The 15,819-nt window shown below is 53.6% G+C and overlaps 2 protein-coding genes across 3 annotated transcripts; one reads left to right on the top strand and one right to left on the bottom strand.

Annotated features, from left to right (window-relative positions):
* Positions 1-1,077: 1,077 nt before the first annotated feature.
* On the top strand, positions 1,078-9,439 carry VAT1 (vesicle amine transport 1; the record flags this gene model as incomplete). Its single annotated transcript, XM_068918811.1, has 6 exons — positions 1,078-1,368; positions 1,684-1,891; positions 2,319-2,489; positions 2,575-2,664; positions 3,684-3,925; positions 4,975-9,439. Coding segments are annotated over 6 exons (1,104 nt in total), but the record flags the coding sequence as incomplete, so codon positions are not given.
* A 361-nt stretch (positions 9,440-9,800) lies between these two features.
* LOC104153617 (uncharacterized) lies at positions 9,801-15,800 on the bottom strand. 2 transcript variants are annotated; one of them, XM_068918808.1, is made up of 5 exons: positions 15,588-15,800; positions 15,375-15,478; positions 11,551-14,496; positions 11,005-11,213; positions 9,801-10,533 (listed from the first exon to the last, which is right to left on the bottom strand). In XM_068918808.1, the coding sequence occupies exons 1-5, from the start codon at positions 15,763-15,765 to the stop codon at positions 10,464-10,466; spliced, it is 3,507 nt and encodes a 1,168-aa protein (XP_068774909.1). In that variant the 5' UTR covers positions 15,766-15,800; the 3' UTR covers positions 9,801-10,463. The 2 variants fall into 2 exon arrangements, with proteins under 2 accessions (XP_068774909.1, XP_068774910.1); XM_068918809.1 differs by lacking the exons at positions 15,375-15,478; positions 15,588-15,800 and adding an exon at positions 15,196-15,352.
* Positions 15,801-15,819: the final 19 nt, after the last annotated feature.

The raw sequence follows: 15,819 nt of genomic DNA, 5'->3' as shown, positions 1-15,819 counted from the left end.
GGGCATGGCCGGACCCTACCGGCCAGTAACACCCAGCCACGACTTTCCGAAACGGGTGTCCAAAATTAATATCTGCAGCAACCCAATTTTCAGGGGTGCAGATGCAAGCGCCTCCCTTGCAAGGCAGCCACCGCTCCGCCTGGTCGCGCACGTCATGCCGTGGAGGCCACAACGAGCGCGCGCAGGGGAAGTTTGTGTGTTTTCGGCAAGGTGAGACACGCTGACCGAGTAATCAGCTTCTAGCTGGTGCACAGCGTGTGGACGTGCTAAGTGTATGATTTTAAATCTGCAATTGTCAGTAAATTATTGATGCCGCGGTGGAAGGTGGCGGTGCAAGCGGCTCAACGCCGCTCTGTCCCCACGTGCGCCCGGGGCTGGTCCTGGCCCTGCCGCCACCAGCCAGCCTGGCCTCGTCCCGGCCCTGCCGGCGGGTGAACCTCCCCGGAGGTGACTTGGTTAGTGACGAGCCGCAGGAGGTGGCATCGGTGACACTGCCATTTTTGGTGTGTTTCTGGGAAAACCGCCATCGGGTCGGAAGGGCCCGGCCGGTGGGGAGCCGAGCGGGGCCGGGCTCGGCCAGGCTGCTCTGTCTGCGCCCTGGCGGCGCCCAGCCGGGGGCGGCTGCTGCTAGGGACCGCCACCGGCCCGGGCACCGCCACCGGCCCGGGCACCGCCACCGGCCCGGGCACCGCCAGCGGGGCCGCCCGCAGCCTCGCCCCGGGCCGGCCGCCGCCGCTCCGCGCTCCGGGTTTTCCCTGACCCCGACCCCGGCCCGGGCCCGCTCCGCCTCCCGCGGCTGCTGCTCCGCGCTCCGGGTTTTCCCTGACCCCGGCCCCCGACCCCGGCCCCCGGCCCGGGCCCGCTCCGCCTCCCGCGGCCGCGCCCCGCGCCGGGTTTTCCCCGCCCCCGGCCGCCGCCCCGCTCCGCCTCCCGCCGCCGCGCCCCGCTCCGGGTTTTCCCTGCCCGCCGCCGCCGCCGCTGCTCCCGCTCCGCTCCGCCATGTCCGCGCCGCCGGCCCCCGCCGAGCCGGCCCCGGCCCCCGCCCCCGCCGCGGCCCCCGCCGAACCGGCCCCGGCCCCCGGCCCCGAGCCGCCGGCGGGCGGCGGCGGCGACGCGGCGGCGGCCGAGCACCGCGCGCTGGTGCTGACGGGCTTCGGCGGCTACGAGAAGGTGAAGGTGCAGGCGCGGCGCGGCGGCGGCCCGGGGCCCGGCGAGCTCTCGGTGCGCGTCCGCGCCTGCGGCCTCAACTTCGCCGACCTGCTGGCGCGGCAGGGGCTGTACGAGCGGCAGCCGCCGCCGCCCTACTGCCCCGGCATGGAGTGCGCCGGCACCGTGCGCGCCCTGGGCGACGGCGTCCGCGGCCGGCAGGTGAGGGGCGGCGGCCCGGCCCGGCGGGGCCCTGGCGGGAGGCGGCGGGGCGCGGCCCGGCCGGGGCTGCGCTGCGGCCGCTGAGGCGCTCCGGGCCCTCCCCGGGGCCGCCCGCGCCGAGCCGCTGGCCTGTCGGCAGGGCGGGGTCCCCCGCCGGCCGCGGGAGCGCGGGGCCGAGCCCCTGCGGAGCGCCCGGGGAGCGGCGGGCAGGCGGCCGGCCCAGCGCGGGGTCGTGGGCGCTAGCTGGTGCTAGCCTGGAGCTCGTTTCAGACCAGCTCCTGTGGTTTTTTGGGGTTTTTTGTTTGTTTGTTTTAGGTTGGCGATAAGGTAATAGTACTGGCTAAGTCGGGACTCTGGCAAGAAGTCGTGAATGTGCCAGCTAATCAGACATGGTTGATGCCTGAGGGAATGAGCTTCGAGGAAGGAGCCGCTTTTCCTGTCAACTACATTACTGCCTACATGATCCTCTTTGACTTTGGAAACCTGAGACCCAACCAGAGTGTTCTCATCCACATGGCTGCAGGTAAGTAACTGTTGCCAGCCCATGCCGTGACTCTTGGCCTCAATACACTGCTTCTTAGTGGGGGCACACAGGTCATGAGGCAATCCCGATAGTGCTGGACTGAGAAAACATCATTTGCTGGAGATGCAGGTGTCACATTGACACAGACGCTGGCAAATGCCCTGGAAACTGCTGTGCAGTCAGACTGGGCTTGCTGCCTCAGAAGCCCTGGCAGAGGTGTAAGGGGCTAACGCCATTTCGCAGGAGCCTGAATCAGTCTTCCCAAGCATGATTTGCAAGTTTTGGTTTGCCTCAGACAAAGCCTTTATTCCAAGTCTTAATGGAGTCGTGGGATTAGTACAAGCAGGGGTAACTTACACGTCCAGAGGCTTTCTAGCTGTTCTGATTCTCTGTTTACTTCTAAGTCTTTCTTGCTGCTTTTTTCCAGGTGGTGTGGGAACTGCTGCCATTCAGCTGTGCAAGACCGTAGAAAATGTCACCATTTTTGGCACAGCATCTGCCTCTAAGCATGATGCACTCAGGGAGAGTGGGGTTGCTCACCCTATTGACTACAGAACGATGGATTATGTAGAAGAGGTCCGGAAAATCTCTCCCAAAGGTACTGTGTGGTAGAGGATTTCTACAACTGTCTTGCATTTATTTAAAGTACAAAGAAACTTCTAGTTACTTTCAATTGCCTCTAGGTGTTGACATCGTCATGGACCCACTGGGAGGATCTGACACATCCAAAGCGTTTCACCTCTTGAAGCCAATGGGCAAACTCATAACTTACGGTGAGTGTGAGAGCTGAGTGCTGAGCAGTGTGTCCGAAGCCTGAGCTCCTGTTTATGAGGGACCATGTGAGAGCAGAGTGGGTGTGAGCTGCATGCATGGGAATGCTCTGCATTGCTGTGGGCTTGGTCACAAGGCCATGAGGGAGCATCACAGTTGCTTGCTGCTGTGTCAGTTAGAGTTCAGTTATTTCATCAGGGTTTTTAAGATGCCCTACTTGGGTGGGGCGCTGAGGAGAGTGAGATTTGTGCCTTGTCCTGAGAGCTCTGATCACAGACTGCAGTGCTCTGCCCTCCCATGAGCAGGTTGCTCATTGAGTGTGAATAAGTGCCTGCAGGGGAAGCTGGAATGTCCTCATGGAGGGACACTGGCACAGCTGCTTTGTCTGGCCTGACTTAATGTACAGCACTAATAGAAACTGGCTTTTTTATTAAGGGATGTGTGGGTGATGAGGTTCAAAGCTGCTGAATACTTATCTCTCCATTCCCCAGCCCTGAAACAGTGTGATTTTTGTTTCCGTAGACAAAGCGCTCACACAGTCCCCAGTGGGATTCCAGACGCTTGCATCAGAGTGCTGCATCAGAGTGCTGCCTCTGTTGTTCTGGTGATTAACCATTGCAGTGTGTGGCTTCCCTGGAGAAGCTTGGCTGCGGCAGAAGGGAGTTCTGTCCTGTCAGCGGTGCTGAATGTGACATGTAACCCTCTCTTGCCTCTGCCAGTGCTTCAATCTAGTTGTACTGCTGCCGCCCTCCTAAGGGAGGAGGAGTTTTTTGTTTTTGCAGTACACGGATGCCAATACTCCGCAGTCTGCGCGCCTTGTGGCCAAAGCAGGCCCATGCTTTCACTGAGGGTTGATTGGTCAGATTCTGATATGGTCCAGTTCTCACAGCTGCTCTCCATCACAGTATCCTGTGTGAGCAGCTGTTACCCTGGGTATTGTCTGACCTGTTACAAGGGAAGCCTGTGGCCTTTTGTGTTGTGTTGACTCCAGCTCATCTGTGGCTTGTCTCCTCCTTTTTAGGAGTCTCAAACCTGATCACTGGGCAGAAGAAGAACCTCATGGCTGTGGCTAAAACCTGGTGGAACCAGTTCAGCATCAATGCCTTGCAGCTCCTACACCATAACAAGGCTGTGTGCGGCTACAACCTTGGAAATATGGAGGAAGAGTATGAGCTTCTTGGAGGTGTTATAACCAAGCTGGTTAACCTGTACAGCCAAGGCAAGATCAAGCCCAAGATAGACTCTGTATGGCCCTTTGAACAGGTAAGTCCTGAGCTAATGTACAAGCTGACAGCATCCAGAAAGTACTGTGTTTTCTGTACAGTAAGCTCTGACTCAAGGTGAGCACCTCATTTGTGGGGGCTGAACGGTTGCAACAACCAGCTGTTCTCAGACATTCACGACCCTCCTCCCTTTAAGTATTAAGGGCAAGGAAAGTGGCTGGGGTCTTCTGCTCCAATGCACAGAGCTGGACAGTGCCAGACAGTGTCCCTGTGGAACCAAGCAGGTGCTCAGCTGTGTTCTGTGGCTAGCAGCAGCCCATGAAGCGATAGGGTTATACATCAGACTGGAGACTGCTCTGAGTCTGCACCCTGCATAATTACGCGGACGGCTGGAAAGGGCAGCAGCAACCTTCCCTGGATGGAAGGGAGCCCAGGCAGTGAAGCAGAAGGAGGATGTTGAAAGGGAAGCTGCAGCTTCTTCAGCAGCTGGTGTGCTCGATGCTACTGCATCACTGTGTCTGAGTAGAGTCAGTTTCTTCCCTTGAAATCTTTTGCTGGGGTAGGGGCTATTGCAGGGGAGCAAAGGACTTGGTAACAATCCGTTGGCGTTACTGATCTGCAACCTAGTCTGAGGCAAGTGCTTAAGGAAAACTATGTTGATTCTAAGCATGGCCCAGGTGCTGTTTTGCTTAAAAATCTGTAAATTGTTGTCCTAGGGTTGTGTAGGTGGTAACAGTGTTGTCCTTCTGGCTGTTGGCTGCGTCTCTGCTATGTTTCCCTCTGTGTGTCACTACAGCTTCCTTTCCACGCCTCTGCTGTCTTTCCCAGCTTGCACAGTAGAGCATTCTTTCTATGGTGTGCGTGAGAATTACTGAGGACAGTTTCCTGTAGGCAGTCTCAGGTAGTGCCCAGCTCTGTCCAAAGTGCATCTGTGCAGAGGCACTCAGATGTCTGGCACTTGTTTGGGCTGCGGGAAAAGCCACCTCATGGATCCCCTCAGACTAGCCTGGGTGGACCAAGGGAGCCTAGGAAGGGTGTGACTGCACTGCATGGTGGGTGTGGATCTCATGGGATTCCTGTTGTTTCTAGGTGGCAGATGCCATGAGGCAGATGCAAGAGAAGAAGAATGTTGGGAAGGTCATCCTAGTTCCTGAAGTACCGAAGGAAGAATCCAAGAAAGAAGAGAACTAATGAGGAGAGAGATGTGTGCAGATTGTGAATTCATGGTTTACCTCCCTGATCTCTTTGGGACCTGGAAATGGACAGTTCAGTAGCTTTCATCTTTGTCAATACAGGAGCATCGTGGTTAAAGTTCAGATGAGGTTTGCATGCTCTTGTCATGACTGGCCCTTTGCTAGGTATGCCTCCTGCCCTAGCTTAGCTTTATGTTTTGAAGCCTATTTCACACACTTTTCTAATCAATTGTTTCTCTTCTGAAATTCCAAGCTAATCTTATTTTCCTCTGGCAGTGCAACTGAAGCTTCCAGGCAGCTAGTAATTAGCAACTGCCTAGCCTATCTATGTAAAACGAAAATGTGAAACGAATGTGATAGCAGCTGCCAAGTATCTCCACAGAAACTGAGCCCATGTAGTAGCACTTGCCCTGTCACCTGTGAGAAACACATTCAGCAAAAGAATGGGCCAAACTGAGGAAGCTTCTTAGGTAGCCAGAGGAAAAGTGTGGCTGGCCTAGTCTTGTTCTAGCACTGGCTACTGTGCAATTACACTTACCACGCTCTTTCCCTTCTGCTTTCACAGGCCTCTAATACCAGTGAGATAGTAACAGGTCATCTTGTCCTTGCCTTGTAAATAATCAGCTTGGCATTTTGGAGTCTATAGCGTATTGCACTCTTGATTTGCAGTCACTTCCCTGTGCAGTCAGCAAATGACCTGAGAGGCTGGTCTGGTTTGTGTCTAAATACTGAAGAAAAATTTCAGTTGGGTTCTGTGATCTTGTCTGTTTTCCGATCCCAAACTGCAAAGGGAGGACAAACTGTGTTTGATTTTTAGAGACCATAAGGACTCAACTGTGTCTCAAATGACTGGAACAATTGATGTTGGCGCTGTGCTTTATTAATGTTGGGCTCTAAGTTGATATCATTAAGGCTAAACTTCACTCTCATGTTTGTATTTCCAAGGGCTGCAGTGTGTAATCGGACTTCAGCAAGACGGGGATAAGCATCTGTTAACACTTGCTTTGTGCTGTGCCCTGTGCATTAGGGAGAAGATGATGCAGTTTAGGAGGTAACTGGCAAGAACCAATCCTGTAAACCTGCTTCTCGGGAAATCCTGGGCTAGCTCAGGATTCCATGGCAAGTCATTCAGTGAAGCTATCATTGAGTTACAAGTACAGATGGCAAACTGTCTAGCTCCGTGTCAAGCCTCTTGACCTGGGCATCTTGAGCAGTCTCAATTGCGCTTTCCATTCTCTTCTAACTGTCTCTCTAGGCAGCCACTCAAACCAGCTCACATGTTATGGTTTGGTGCTGCAGTAGGACTTGCCTCTTCTTTCCCCTGAAACTGCCAGTCTTGGCATGCTTAGGTTCTCTTACTGCACCAAGGCTTTAGGGACCACCTGAGGTGCTCCTCCCAGACTACAACTGTTTCTCCTCTTTTCTTCCATGCACTTGGCAGTGTAACTGTGCAGAGATCCAAACCTAATTCTGTGAGCACTTAATGTCGTGGGTGGTGCCCCTCCTTACTGTTGTGCTCTGTTTTCAACCCTGGGTGACTGTGTTGCTGTTTGCATTTGCTTTAGCAGTTTGAGCCTTTTCATGGATTGCAGGTGCTGCAGGGTTTTAGGCTTCATTTTGGATTTGAAAAAGTAAATGTGAGAGCACCAAGAAGAGCTGCCCATCATGGAAGAGCTCAGGCTCCAGGAGCAAACATTTGCCAAGTGTTGCTGCTCAACCAAACTCCAGGAAGGAAAGGGCCCGCTTGGCTAGAGCCCTGTATGAAAAGCCCCTCTCTGCTTGAGAACACAGTGAAACGTTGCGTTGAGGGTTTTTCTGCGTAAGTAGCAAGAGAACGTGGCTTCTTCCTCTGTCAGCTGTATCCTCCACAGGAGAAATAAATGGTGCTCCCATCTAACAGTGCAGCTTGTATTTCAGGTGCTGGGGTTCAGTCCCTAGTTTTGCTACCTATTAGAGATGCATAGACATAGACTCCACGGGACTTGCTCTGGTTAACTTTTAAATATTAAAACAGCCCTAACACCTAGGACCTTGGAGAAGGGCTAGTGCGCAGTCACAGATGCTTATCTTTCCATTTCTTGCGCTTGGTATGTGAACTTCATAAACACAGGCTAATGAAATTCACAGCACAACTCTTAACCTTTTCTGAATCCAAAATCTTGCTGCTTCTGCTCTCAACCTGCCTCTATCCTGCTAATTTAGATGAAGTCAAACAGTGTCTAATGCTGCTTTACCATGTCTGACAACAGAACGACTGTCTAAATTGATGAGATGGAAAGTCTGGACCTGTTCCTCTGTGAAACCTGACTTCACCTTGATGAAAGCGCAGCATGCTCAAATGGCACACAGCACTGCGAATCTTGAGATTCTGCAAACTTATAAAGGGGAAACTATCAAATTGTGTTTTACAGTAACATCTTTCTGCTTTACTCTCAACTACTAAGTGTATGCCCAGTGCCTTACTTAGATGGCCTTAGATTAGGCAGCATAGGAAGGCTTTATAATCTGGTCCATCTTGATACAGTGTGAAGGAAGGAAGTAGGAATCTTGAAGCTTCTTGTAGGGCACCTCTGACATATGCTGCCTTGTGATGCACCACAGAAGACGGTATCTCAGTGCCTTCTCTACATGCTTGTAAGGACTAGGAAGTCACCGGAGCCTTTCCCATTCAGGCCTTTCAAAGTACTGCCAAAAACCTGTTGTGATCCTTGCTAGCTCTGTTTTGTGAACACTGGTGATGTAGTTTGACTTTGCTTGAATGTGACACCCTCTTTACATGTATTACCGACTTTCCAGGACTGTCCTGGATGTTCTGTGCGCCTGAATCCAGAAGAGTTGTATTGTAAAGCAGTTGTCTCCCCTGTAATGACTTCTCAATTGAGGTGTTATCTGCTGCCCATGCTTTGGCTCTCTGGAAGCAGTTAGGGCTCCCTGGTCTCCTAGGGTAGCTGCTAGTCTATTTTTCTATCTACAAATTCCTGAAGCCCTGTTCAGGATATGAGTTCTGAGCAATTACTATGGTCTTCAGTTACTGAATTTAACTGTGTTTTCTCCCTCAGTAGCAACAATGTTTTCTACAGAAAGACTAAGATTAAATATAACCTTGTTCCTTGCTGCCTAGCTAATTAATGCTCCTTTTTTAATAGTCTTTTTTTATAGGCAAACACTTTTAAGGGCCAATAAGTATGAAACCTATGTAAAACAACTTTAAGTGTCTTAACTTATTAAAGTTAACCAGCAGGTTGTATACCAAGGACCAAAAAACTAGGATTAAAAAAAAAGAATCATTCCATTCCGGATGTTGCTTAACTGTTTAGGGCAAACTCATACTATCAGGGAAATGGAGGATTCCTGTGCTTATGTCGTGCATGCCATTTCAGATAGCAGAAGTGCAGTTGGACGCTTATTTTACTGATTGCCTGACCCAAAGGCTGTGCCATGAGGAGAGGAGGCCAGGTGAAAAGCATGAGTACTGAGTTCATGCGCACAGAAGGAAAGGCTTCCTTGGCCCTGCCCTCTGCCTCTTGCGCTGCTGGGTACGCACTGCATTGGGTGCATGTGCTTATGTTACTAAGCACAGGGATAACTGTTGAAATGCTGCTCCCATGTCATTACTGTAGTCACCTCTTTGGATTCAGTTTTGGCAGTTCTGATCTTGGACAAAATGCAACTCTTGCTATCACCAGGCAGCTGTAGTCAAGCTTTTGACTCTAATTTTCTCTCATGCTCGTTTCTGTTGCATGCTAACTGTAGAAGAGAAAGGGAAGCAGCCTCACCTTGCACAGAGGAGCACAACCCCTACTAAGTTCTGTAGCATTAGCAAAGATTGAAGATATGTTGAGAAGGGGGGCAGGAGTTTAGCTGTATATTTCATTTCAGAACACCTGTGTTATGAGAGTTGAGTGATCAGTGACAACTAAGTGTTGTGGGTATCAGGCTTTAATCGGTGCAGGAGCCTGGCCTGCTTACCGCTGCTATCATAGATGTAAAACCACTGTTGTTGCCAAATGAAGTCTCTGGTGTTCTAAGCCCTGGTGATGGCAAAGTGTGACTGGCAAGTAGTATGTGAGCATGATGTGAAATGCATTAGACGCTGAGCCTCTTACAACATATGGTCTGGTCTGTACCATCTGAGTCATGTTGATTTGCAGATCTGTGATGCGAGTGACACTCATCCTACAGACACTTGGAAAAGCTTTGTTTAAAAAATATAATTCTGCTTTGTGCGTGTAACCAAGTTGGACAGAAAGCAAGTGTGCCAATGCTGTTTACATGACTACAATGTGTAATGCTCCTCTGTCTAATGTTGCCATATGCCTTATGTGTTTCAAATGTTAATTAAAAGCATAACAAAACCCTCAGTGGCATGCTGCTCAATCTCCTGCCAGAGCAGAACCCCCTGCCCCCAGCTCAGCCTCTAGGGCACTTGGGTTGTTTCTGCAGGCAGGCAGTGTGTGGACACATTCAGTTTATCGATTTTTAACAGCTCTCCCAGGGTGAGAAGAGCCTCTGCTCAAGGACAAATGTTAATTGTTGCCTTGAGTGTTACATCCATCTTGTAACGCTCTGTTCTGGAGGGCAGCTATAGCTGGTTTTGTTTGCAGAGCCTGTTGCTGGCCTCCGTGCTTTAATCTGCGTCTGGCTGTCTCTGTAGCCTGGCTAGATTGAAATAGGTGCCTGGGGGTGACTGTAAGACAAGGCATGAGCAACCACTAATAAAAATGGGGGAATAAAGCTTGTTTATTTGCATTTCTTCACCTTGAGACAGTCCATGTCTATATATTGTCATGGGAGGCAGCTGTCCTAGGAGCTGAAACCTGTTAATGTTCCCTCCAAGAGAACATAAGGCTTCCTGCTGTCCCCAGAACAGGTGCTGGGGAGGGGCTGTAGCTTGAGGCTGTCTACTTGAGGAATGAAATGTCTAAGTTAACAGCTGAAATTAATGACAGCTCAGCTTTGCCACAGGTGCTGGAAGTGGCTGGGCTGGAAGCTGCCCATATTAGCCAGAGGAGGAACACAATTCCAGAAGGTGGGGCTGGGCCGCAAGCAGGCTTCTGCCTGGATTTGAGTTATTGACACCCTGTTGAAAGCCATGTGAGGCTCAGCCTGGATCTGGTGTTGAAACCAGCTCCTGCTTAACTAGTTGGTGAAGACATGCATCCAGGAGGAGCTGGAGTTTCAGTGAAGCTTAGATTCAAGCTAGGGCTCAGGGGGCTGGAGGAGCTGCTGTCACTAATGTGCAGATTTCTAGCTACCTCTGAGGATGCGAGGAGCTCGCTGGACAAGCAAGTCTTTTCCTGAGCTGTCAACTTTGAGCTGCAGTTATGGCAGCTAGGAAGGAAGGTGAAGCGAAGGAATGGGATGTGGCTGCTCAGACAGGGAGCCTTACGCGATGCCCAATTTCTTCAGGACTGTGCAAACCTCGTGGAGATACTGGGCATCTGGATACCCGTTCCTGTGGGGCAGAGAGGGAAGTGCTGTAAATGCTGGTGACAGTGCCAAAACCGTTGGGGGTTGGGGGGAGACAGTTTACTTTCGCTCTAGCCTCGCAACTAGAGCGAGAGTGGAAGTTCTGTTGCCTGGAGCTACAAGCAGCAGCTAGCTGCTGCTGTTTGCACTGCCACAGCTGGCTGCAGAGAGCTGTTATGGGAGAAGCCAGGAAAAAGGAGCTGCAAGTGAGCAGAGCCCAGAATTCTTGCTCCATGGGGGACTGAGGAGTGTGAGATGGGGAAGGGCTCCAGCTGGAGTGGGCCAGTGCTGATCTGCCACACAGCAGCTGCCCTGCGAGAAGGAGCAGGGCACCGACTCTGCCCTTGTGGGAGCCTGGAAGCACCCCAGGTCCCAGGATTTGTTGAGCTGAAGTGCATGTCTCTGCTCCTGTTATTGCTAAGCAATACCTGAAGGCTTTGATTTAGCTGACCCATACCTGGCCTTGCCTCCGTTCCAGGAGGTTTTGTGTGGGATAAGGCCCCATGTCACTCTTTCCTCTCCACTGAAGGACTTGATCTGGAATGTTAGCCCATGCTCAAATGCTTTCTTCAGCAGCACTGCTGTCTTCTGCCCTTCCCTGTTGTCAGGCAGGTAGGCATGGAAAGTTCCCCCTTTGTAAGGCTGTCCTGGGCAGGGGTCGCCAACCTTATAATGAGAAGAAAACATTTTAAACAACCACCTGCGTGCAGACCCTCAGATCCGACTTCTGAGATTCTGTCCAGCTTGAAAATACATGGAAGTTTGTGGCCCTGTGGGCTGATACTCCTTTGAATTAAAGCTGGAGTTCATATGCTTTTGAAAAGCAGCAAGCTGCTCCCAAACCCTGTGTAGAAATTTTGCCTTCCACGAGGCAATACCTCTACCACTTTGCACATGATGTATGAGCTATAGCTGCCTCCCCCCCCCCACCCTAGCCACACTCCCAGAACCCACTGCATTGCCTGCAGCAGGAGGGGAAAGGCCCCTGTGGCTAGGTACCTACCCCTTGCACACCATCAGGGATGTTGTAGGCAACCTGAAGCGTTAGGTCTCGATAGTAACCAGGCAGGCTCTGTGACAGGGAGGAGAGCTTGAATGTCCCCGAGAGCTTGCGGCCTGGGGCAACAGAGTTGGCACGGCAGCAAGCCGGCTGGGTACTATCTGCTGCAAAACAGGTCCTGCACAGGGCATGGCCACAGGGTGCCTGACATGTCACACATGCATCCTGGCAGGCATCACACCGATTCAGAGGAGTCTTGCATGTTTCCTGTCCAAGGCTGGGGCCTCCTGTCTGCAGTGATGAGCAGTCAGGCTCCTCCTGCGCATTGGTCCTGCCAGTCGGGAGTAGGGCCCTTTCTTGGCCCATGGAGTCTGCTGCGGGTGACTGCTCTGTTGTAGCCTGGTGTGGCTCAGGGGTCATAGCCCTGTAGAGCCAAGCAGGTAAGGAGTGAGGAGCACCGTCTGCTGCAGGAACTGGTGACCGCAGATGTCCCATCTCCTCATTGTGGCCTCCTCTGCTCTTGTGTCTTGCAAACTGGAATCTATCTGGCAAAACCTGCTTTAGCCGTGCAACGTCAGGCTCCCCACTAGATAGCTTTGTCTTTGGCTGGTCTTGGGACTCCCTCAGGCCAGCAGGACTTTGGTTGGTCACTCCAGTAGGGCTGAGAAGGCTGCTTCCTCCTGGCACAGCCCTAGAATCTGCATGGTCATTGGCCTCCTCCTGTCCCAACGCTTGCTGGAACTGCCAAGGGCTGGGAGGGCTCGTTTCCTCAGCCCCTTGCAGCTGGAAAGCCCCAAGCGCGACTGAGTGGGCTGCTTTAGCATTAATGTCCAGGTGCTGTAGGCCCATCTGTAGGGACTCCAGGCTATCGGGAAGGGCTGCACCCAGCATAGCATCCTGGCTTCTCCTTGGCTGGATGGCACTTGGTGACTCTTCACTCAACGCTCTCACTGGTCCTGGAGACAAGGATGAAGCCTTCAGGGCATGCCGTCTCCTGGAAGAAAACACCTGGAATGCCTCAGTCACGCCTGGCAGCATCTCCTTGGGGCAGGCAAGATATAACTTGTACTTATCTTTGCTTAGTCCAACCTTGAGGGAACTTCCTTGCAAGAGGCTGCACAGTTCGCTCAGGGCATTGTCATCTGGCCCATCTATAGCAAGCTCCGAGTAACTCATACTCTGACACACGAGGTCAGGACACTTTTGCACAAGAGTTTCCACCTTCCATCTAGCCTGAAAAAGCTTGTTCCTGTCCTCTGCCTCCAATGTCAGCACAGTGCAGTCCCCAGCACGATGCTCTGAGATCTGCACGCTGCCATCCCTGCACAGTTCCTCAATAGCAGAACGGCAAACGTCTTTCAGGTAAGACCACTGCAGCAAGTCCAGGCTCATTTCTTCACTCACCCTATCACCTCCACTGATGGCCCTGACAGTGTCTCGGGGCTTGCTGCTTTCCCTTGATTTTGGCAGGGAGAAGCTATTGGAGCGTCGCAGCAAGGCCTTAGATTCAGAGGGTTTAGAGTCCAACGTGGAAGAGGCCCTTGTTGTGTCAAAGAGATTCAGGGACTGAACGGTACCAGTCATGCTAGTGAGGGGTCGGTGCTTGATGGGACTTGAGCCTTTAGAGTCCCCAGAATGCTGCGAAGTGCTGTTTTCTTTGCCCCCAAAGGGAGACAGGGTCTTGGGTCGTGTAAGCACAGCACCTCCTTTCATATGGTCCCATTCTTTGGGGTCCTTCTGCTGACACTCTGCTGATGACCCCAAGACCACATCTCTTGTAGTGACACGAGCCTGGTACTGCTGGCTCAGTGCTGCTGGGTCGCTTGGACCGAGGGCATCTCTTTCTGATAAGTGCTTTCCAGAAAGCTGTGCTTGTTGCACCAGTGGAGAGTCCTGATTCAGCAAAAGCCCTGGGCTGGCCTGAGATTGGTTAGCTTTCGGCGTGCTGAAGCTGGCAGCTAGCTGGGGCTCACCTTTCAGCTCCAACTTTCTTGGGCTGCGCCCTGAGGATGAGGTGTTCCCAGGGCTTCTGGACTTGTGCAGTGCAGCCTCTACAGTGTGGGAGGTTGCCAGGTGTGAGGGCGGGGAGCTTCTGAGTTTGCTGATTGTGTGCGCAGCCTCTCTTCTGGTGCTGAAATCTTGAAGATACTGCTTGGCCTGGGAAACATCAACCAGGTTTCCAATGAGATAAAGCTGCCTCTCATCCTCATGGCAGAGCAGCCGGGGATACAGTTTCTGCAGCTCCCGTGACAGAGCCCTCTGTGCCTGGCTGTCCACATCCAAGCCTCCCTTGTCAATCTTCTCCTTGCGTAGGCTCACTTCCAACTGCTGGTAGAGCTGCTGCAGAGCCAGGCGGGCCTGTCCCAAGGCAGCCATGTCCCCAGATGATGTACCTGCAGATGGTCGGAGGTACAGTATGACGATGCCATCATTGCTAACGTCAACCACGTCCACATGATGCCGGCATAGCACACCATGGTACTCGTAAGCACAGAACCTCTGCATGTACAAGTAAATATCTGAGTCCATCACTAGGGAGAAGTCCTCTAGCTGCTCCATGGCTTTCCCATCCACTGGACTTCGATGTGATGGGACCTCAGCTGCCTTTTCACACACCTGGTCCCAGTGTGGCAGTTTTGCTGACGTCTTTGGTGCTGATTCAATGGAGACAGGCTCTTGCTGGTGATCGTGCATCCTGGTGCCTTGGGCCACATGGCTGGAGCCTGGCGGGAGACTCTCTCCAACTGGTTGGCTTTTGATGTTCAGGCTGCACAGTAGATCTCTGCTGAAGGCCTGCAGCTCAGTGAATGGTCCCTTGACTATGCAGTGTGTGTCCTTGGAGTCAAAGTTGACCTGCACATTGCTATAGCCTTTATGCAAGTTCCTCAGGAGGGTTTTGCCAGCAGGAAGCTTCCCATAGTCGACTATCATGTAAACATGTATGAAGATCTACAGAAACAGGGTAAGGGGGTGAGCAAGCAAGGACCAACAGCACCCCCACCTGCAAGGCACAGGGGAGGTAAAGGCACCTGGCACTTGCCACAGTCCCTGCATTATTATGACAGAAGAGATGACACGACCTGTCACCTCCAGCTCCCTGCATCCTGCTATTCAGAATAGGTGGGAGTAGAACACAGGCAGGGCAGAAAGCTCCAGCCAGCTCAAGCAGCTTTTGGGCTTCCTACCCATCCTGCACAGAGATGCAGCCCCACTTACACATGCTGTGAGCTGTGCAAACAGCCCAAAACCAAGCAATCCACTCTCCTGGCTCGAATACAATCCCTTCTGCATCTGAAATGCAGTTGCCTACTTGCTCTCCCCATCCTCCAGCTATAGTCCATCAAGCAGTCTGGCACCATGGACCTGTGGAAAGGTCTCCAACGCCTGGCTAGCTAGGTGCCCTGCCTGGGCGTTCAGCACGCAGCCCTGAGACGTGGCTACTGCCCCAGCCTCCTGAAACCAGAGGAAGACACAAGACATCCACAGCGCCTCGTGGGCACCAGTGTGTCTCCTAACCTCTCCTGCCAGGGGGAGAGAGGAAAAAGACACGCTTTGCCTGTCCAGCTGATGACACGGCTGAGGCATTAAGCGCATCCCCCCATGGACCACCAGATGGGCTGGGGAAAAGCGCGCCCCCTCCAGTCTTACCGCTCTCCCTTCCTTTGGCAGGCACAAACACTGGGCAGCCGAGGGCAAAGCCCGCTCGGCTGTTCCTGTGCTCATGCCTCACTTGAATACAAATGAATTTAACTCTCATGCAGCCGGCAGGAAGGCGCGAGGTCTCCCTTGCTGCGCGCGTGTGCCGGGCGGGACGGCGCCGTCTCTACCTCGTCGGGGCTCGGCTCCGGGGCGTGCGCGGTCACCTCCAGCGGGTAGCTCTGCCCCCCGATCCGCAGCACGTGGTCCTCGGCCTCCAGCACCCGCCGGGCCACTGCGCGGGGAGAGAGACGAGCCCTGAGCGGCCGGGCCGGGCGGACGGGACCGGGCCGGGCCAGGCGGCGAGGCGTCGCGCCCGCCCCCGCGCCCGCCGCCCGCGTTACCTGCCGCCTCCTCGAAGGTGACGAGGGCGCGGGCCGGGGCGCCGGGCAGCACCCGGACGTCGGCGATGTCGCCGCCGCCGTGGCGGGCGCGCAGGAAGTGGATGGTGAGCTTGTCGGCCAGGCGGTCGGGCGGCAGGTGCGCGGGGAGGCCCGCGACGCGCACCGTGCGGCCGGCCATGCCCCCGGCCCGGTGCCGCCGCCGCCGCCGCCGCCCCGGCTCCCCGCCCCCGGC

The sequence above is a fragment of the Struthio camelus genome, chromosome 25 (genome assembly GCF_040807025.1).
Source record: "Struthio camelus isolate bStrCam1 chromosome 25, bStrCam1.hap1, whole genome shotgun sequence".
Taxonomy (NCBI): domain Eukaryota; kingdom Metazoa; phylum Chordata; class Aves; order Struthioniformes; family Struthionidae; genus Struthio; species Struthio camelus.
This window is presented reverse-complemented; position numbering and strand designations above follow the sequence as displayed.

Bases quoted from the DNA above. Each gene is read 5' to 3' on its own strand.
- LOC104153617 (XM_068918808.1), bottom strand. From the start codon at position 15,765: ATGGCCGGCCGCACGGTGCGCGTCGCGGGCCTCCCCGCGCACCTGCCG. The intron at 15,479-15,587 runs GTAACGCGGGCG...CTCCCCGCGCAG, and splicing joins CACCTTCGAGGAGGCGGCAG to TGGCCCGGCGGGTGCTGGAG. The intron at 14,497-15,374 runs GTAGAGACGGCG...CTGTTTCTGTAG, and splicing joins CGGAGCCGAGCCCCGACGAG to ATCTTCATACATGTTTACAT.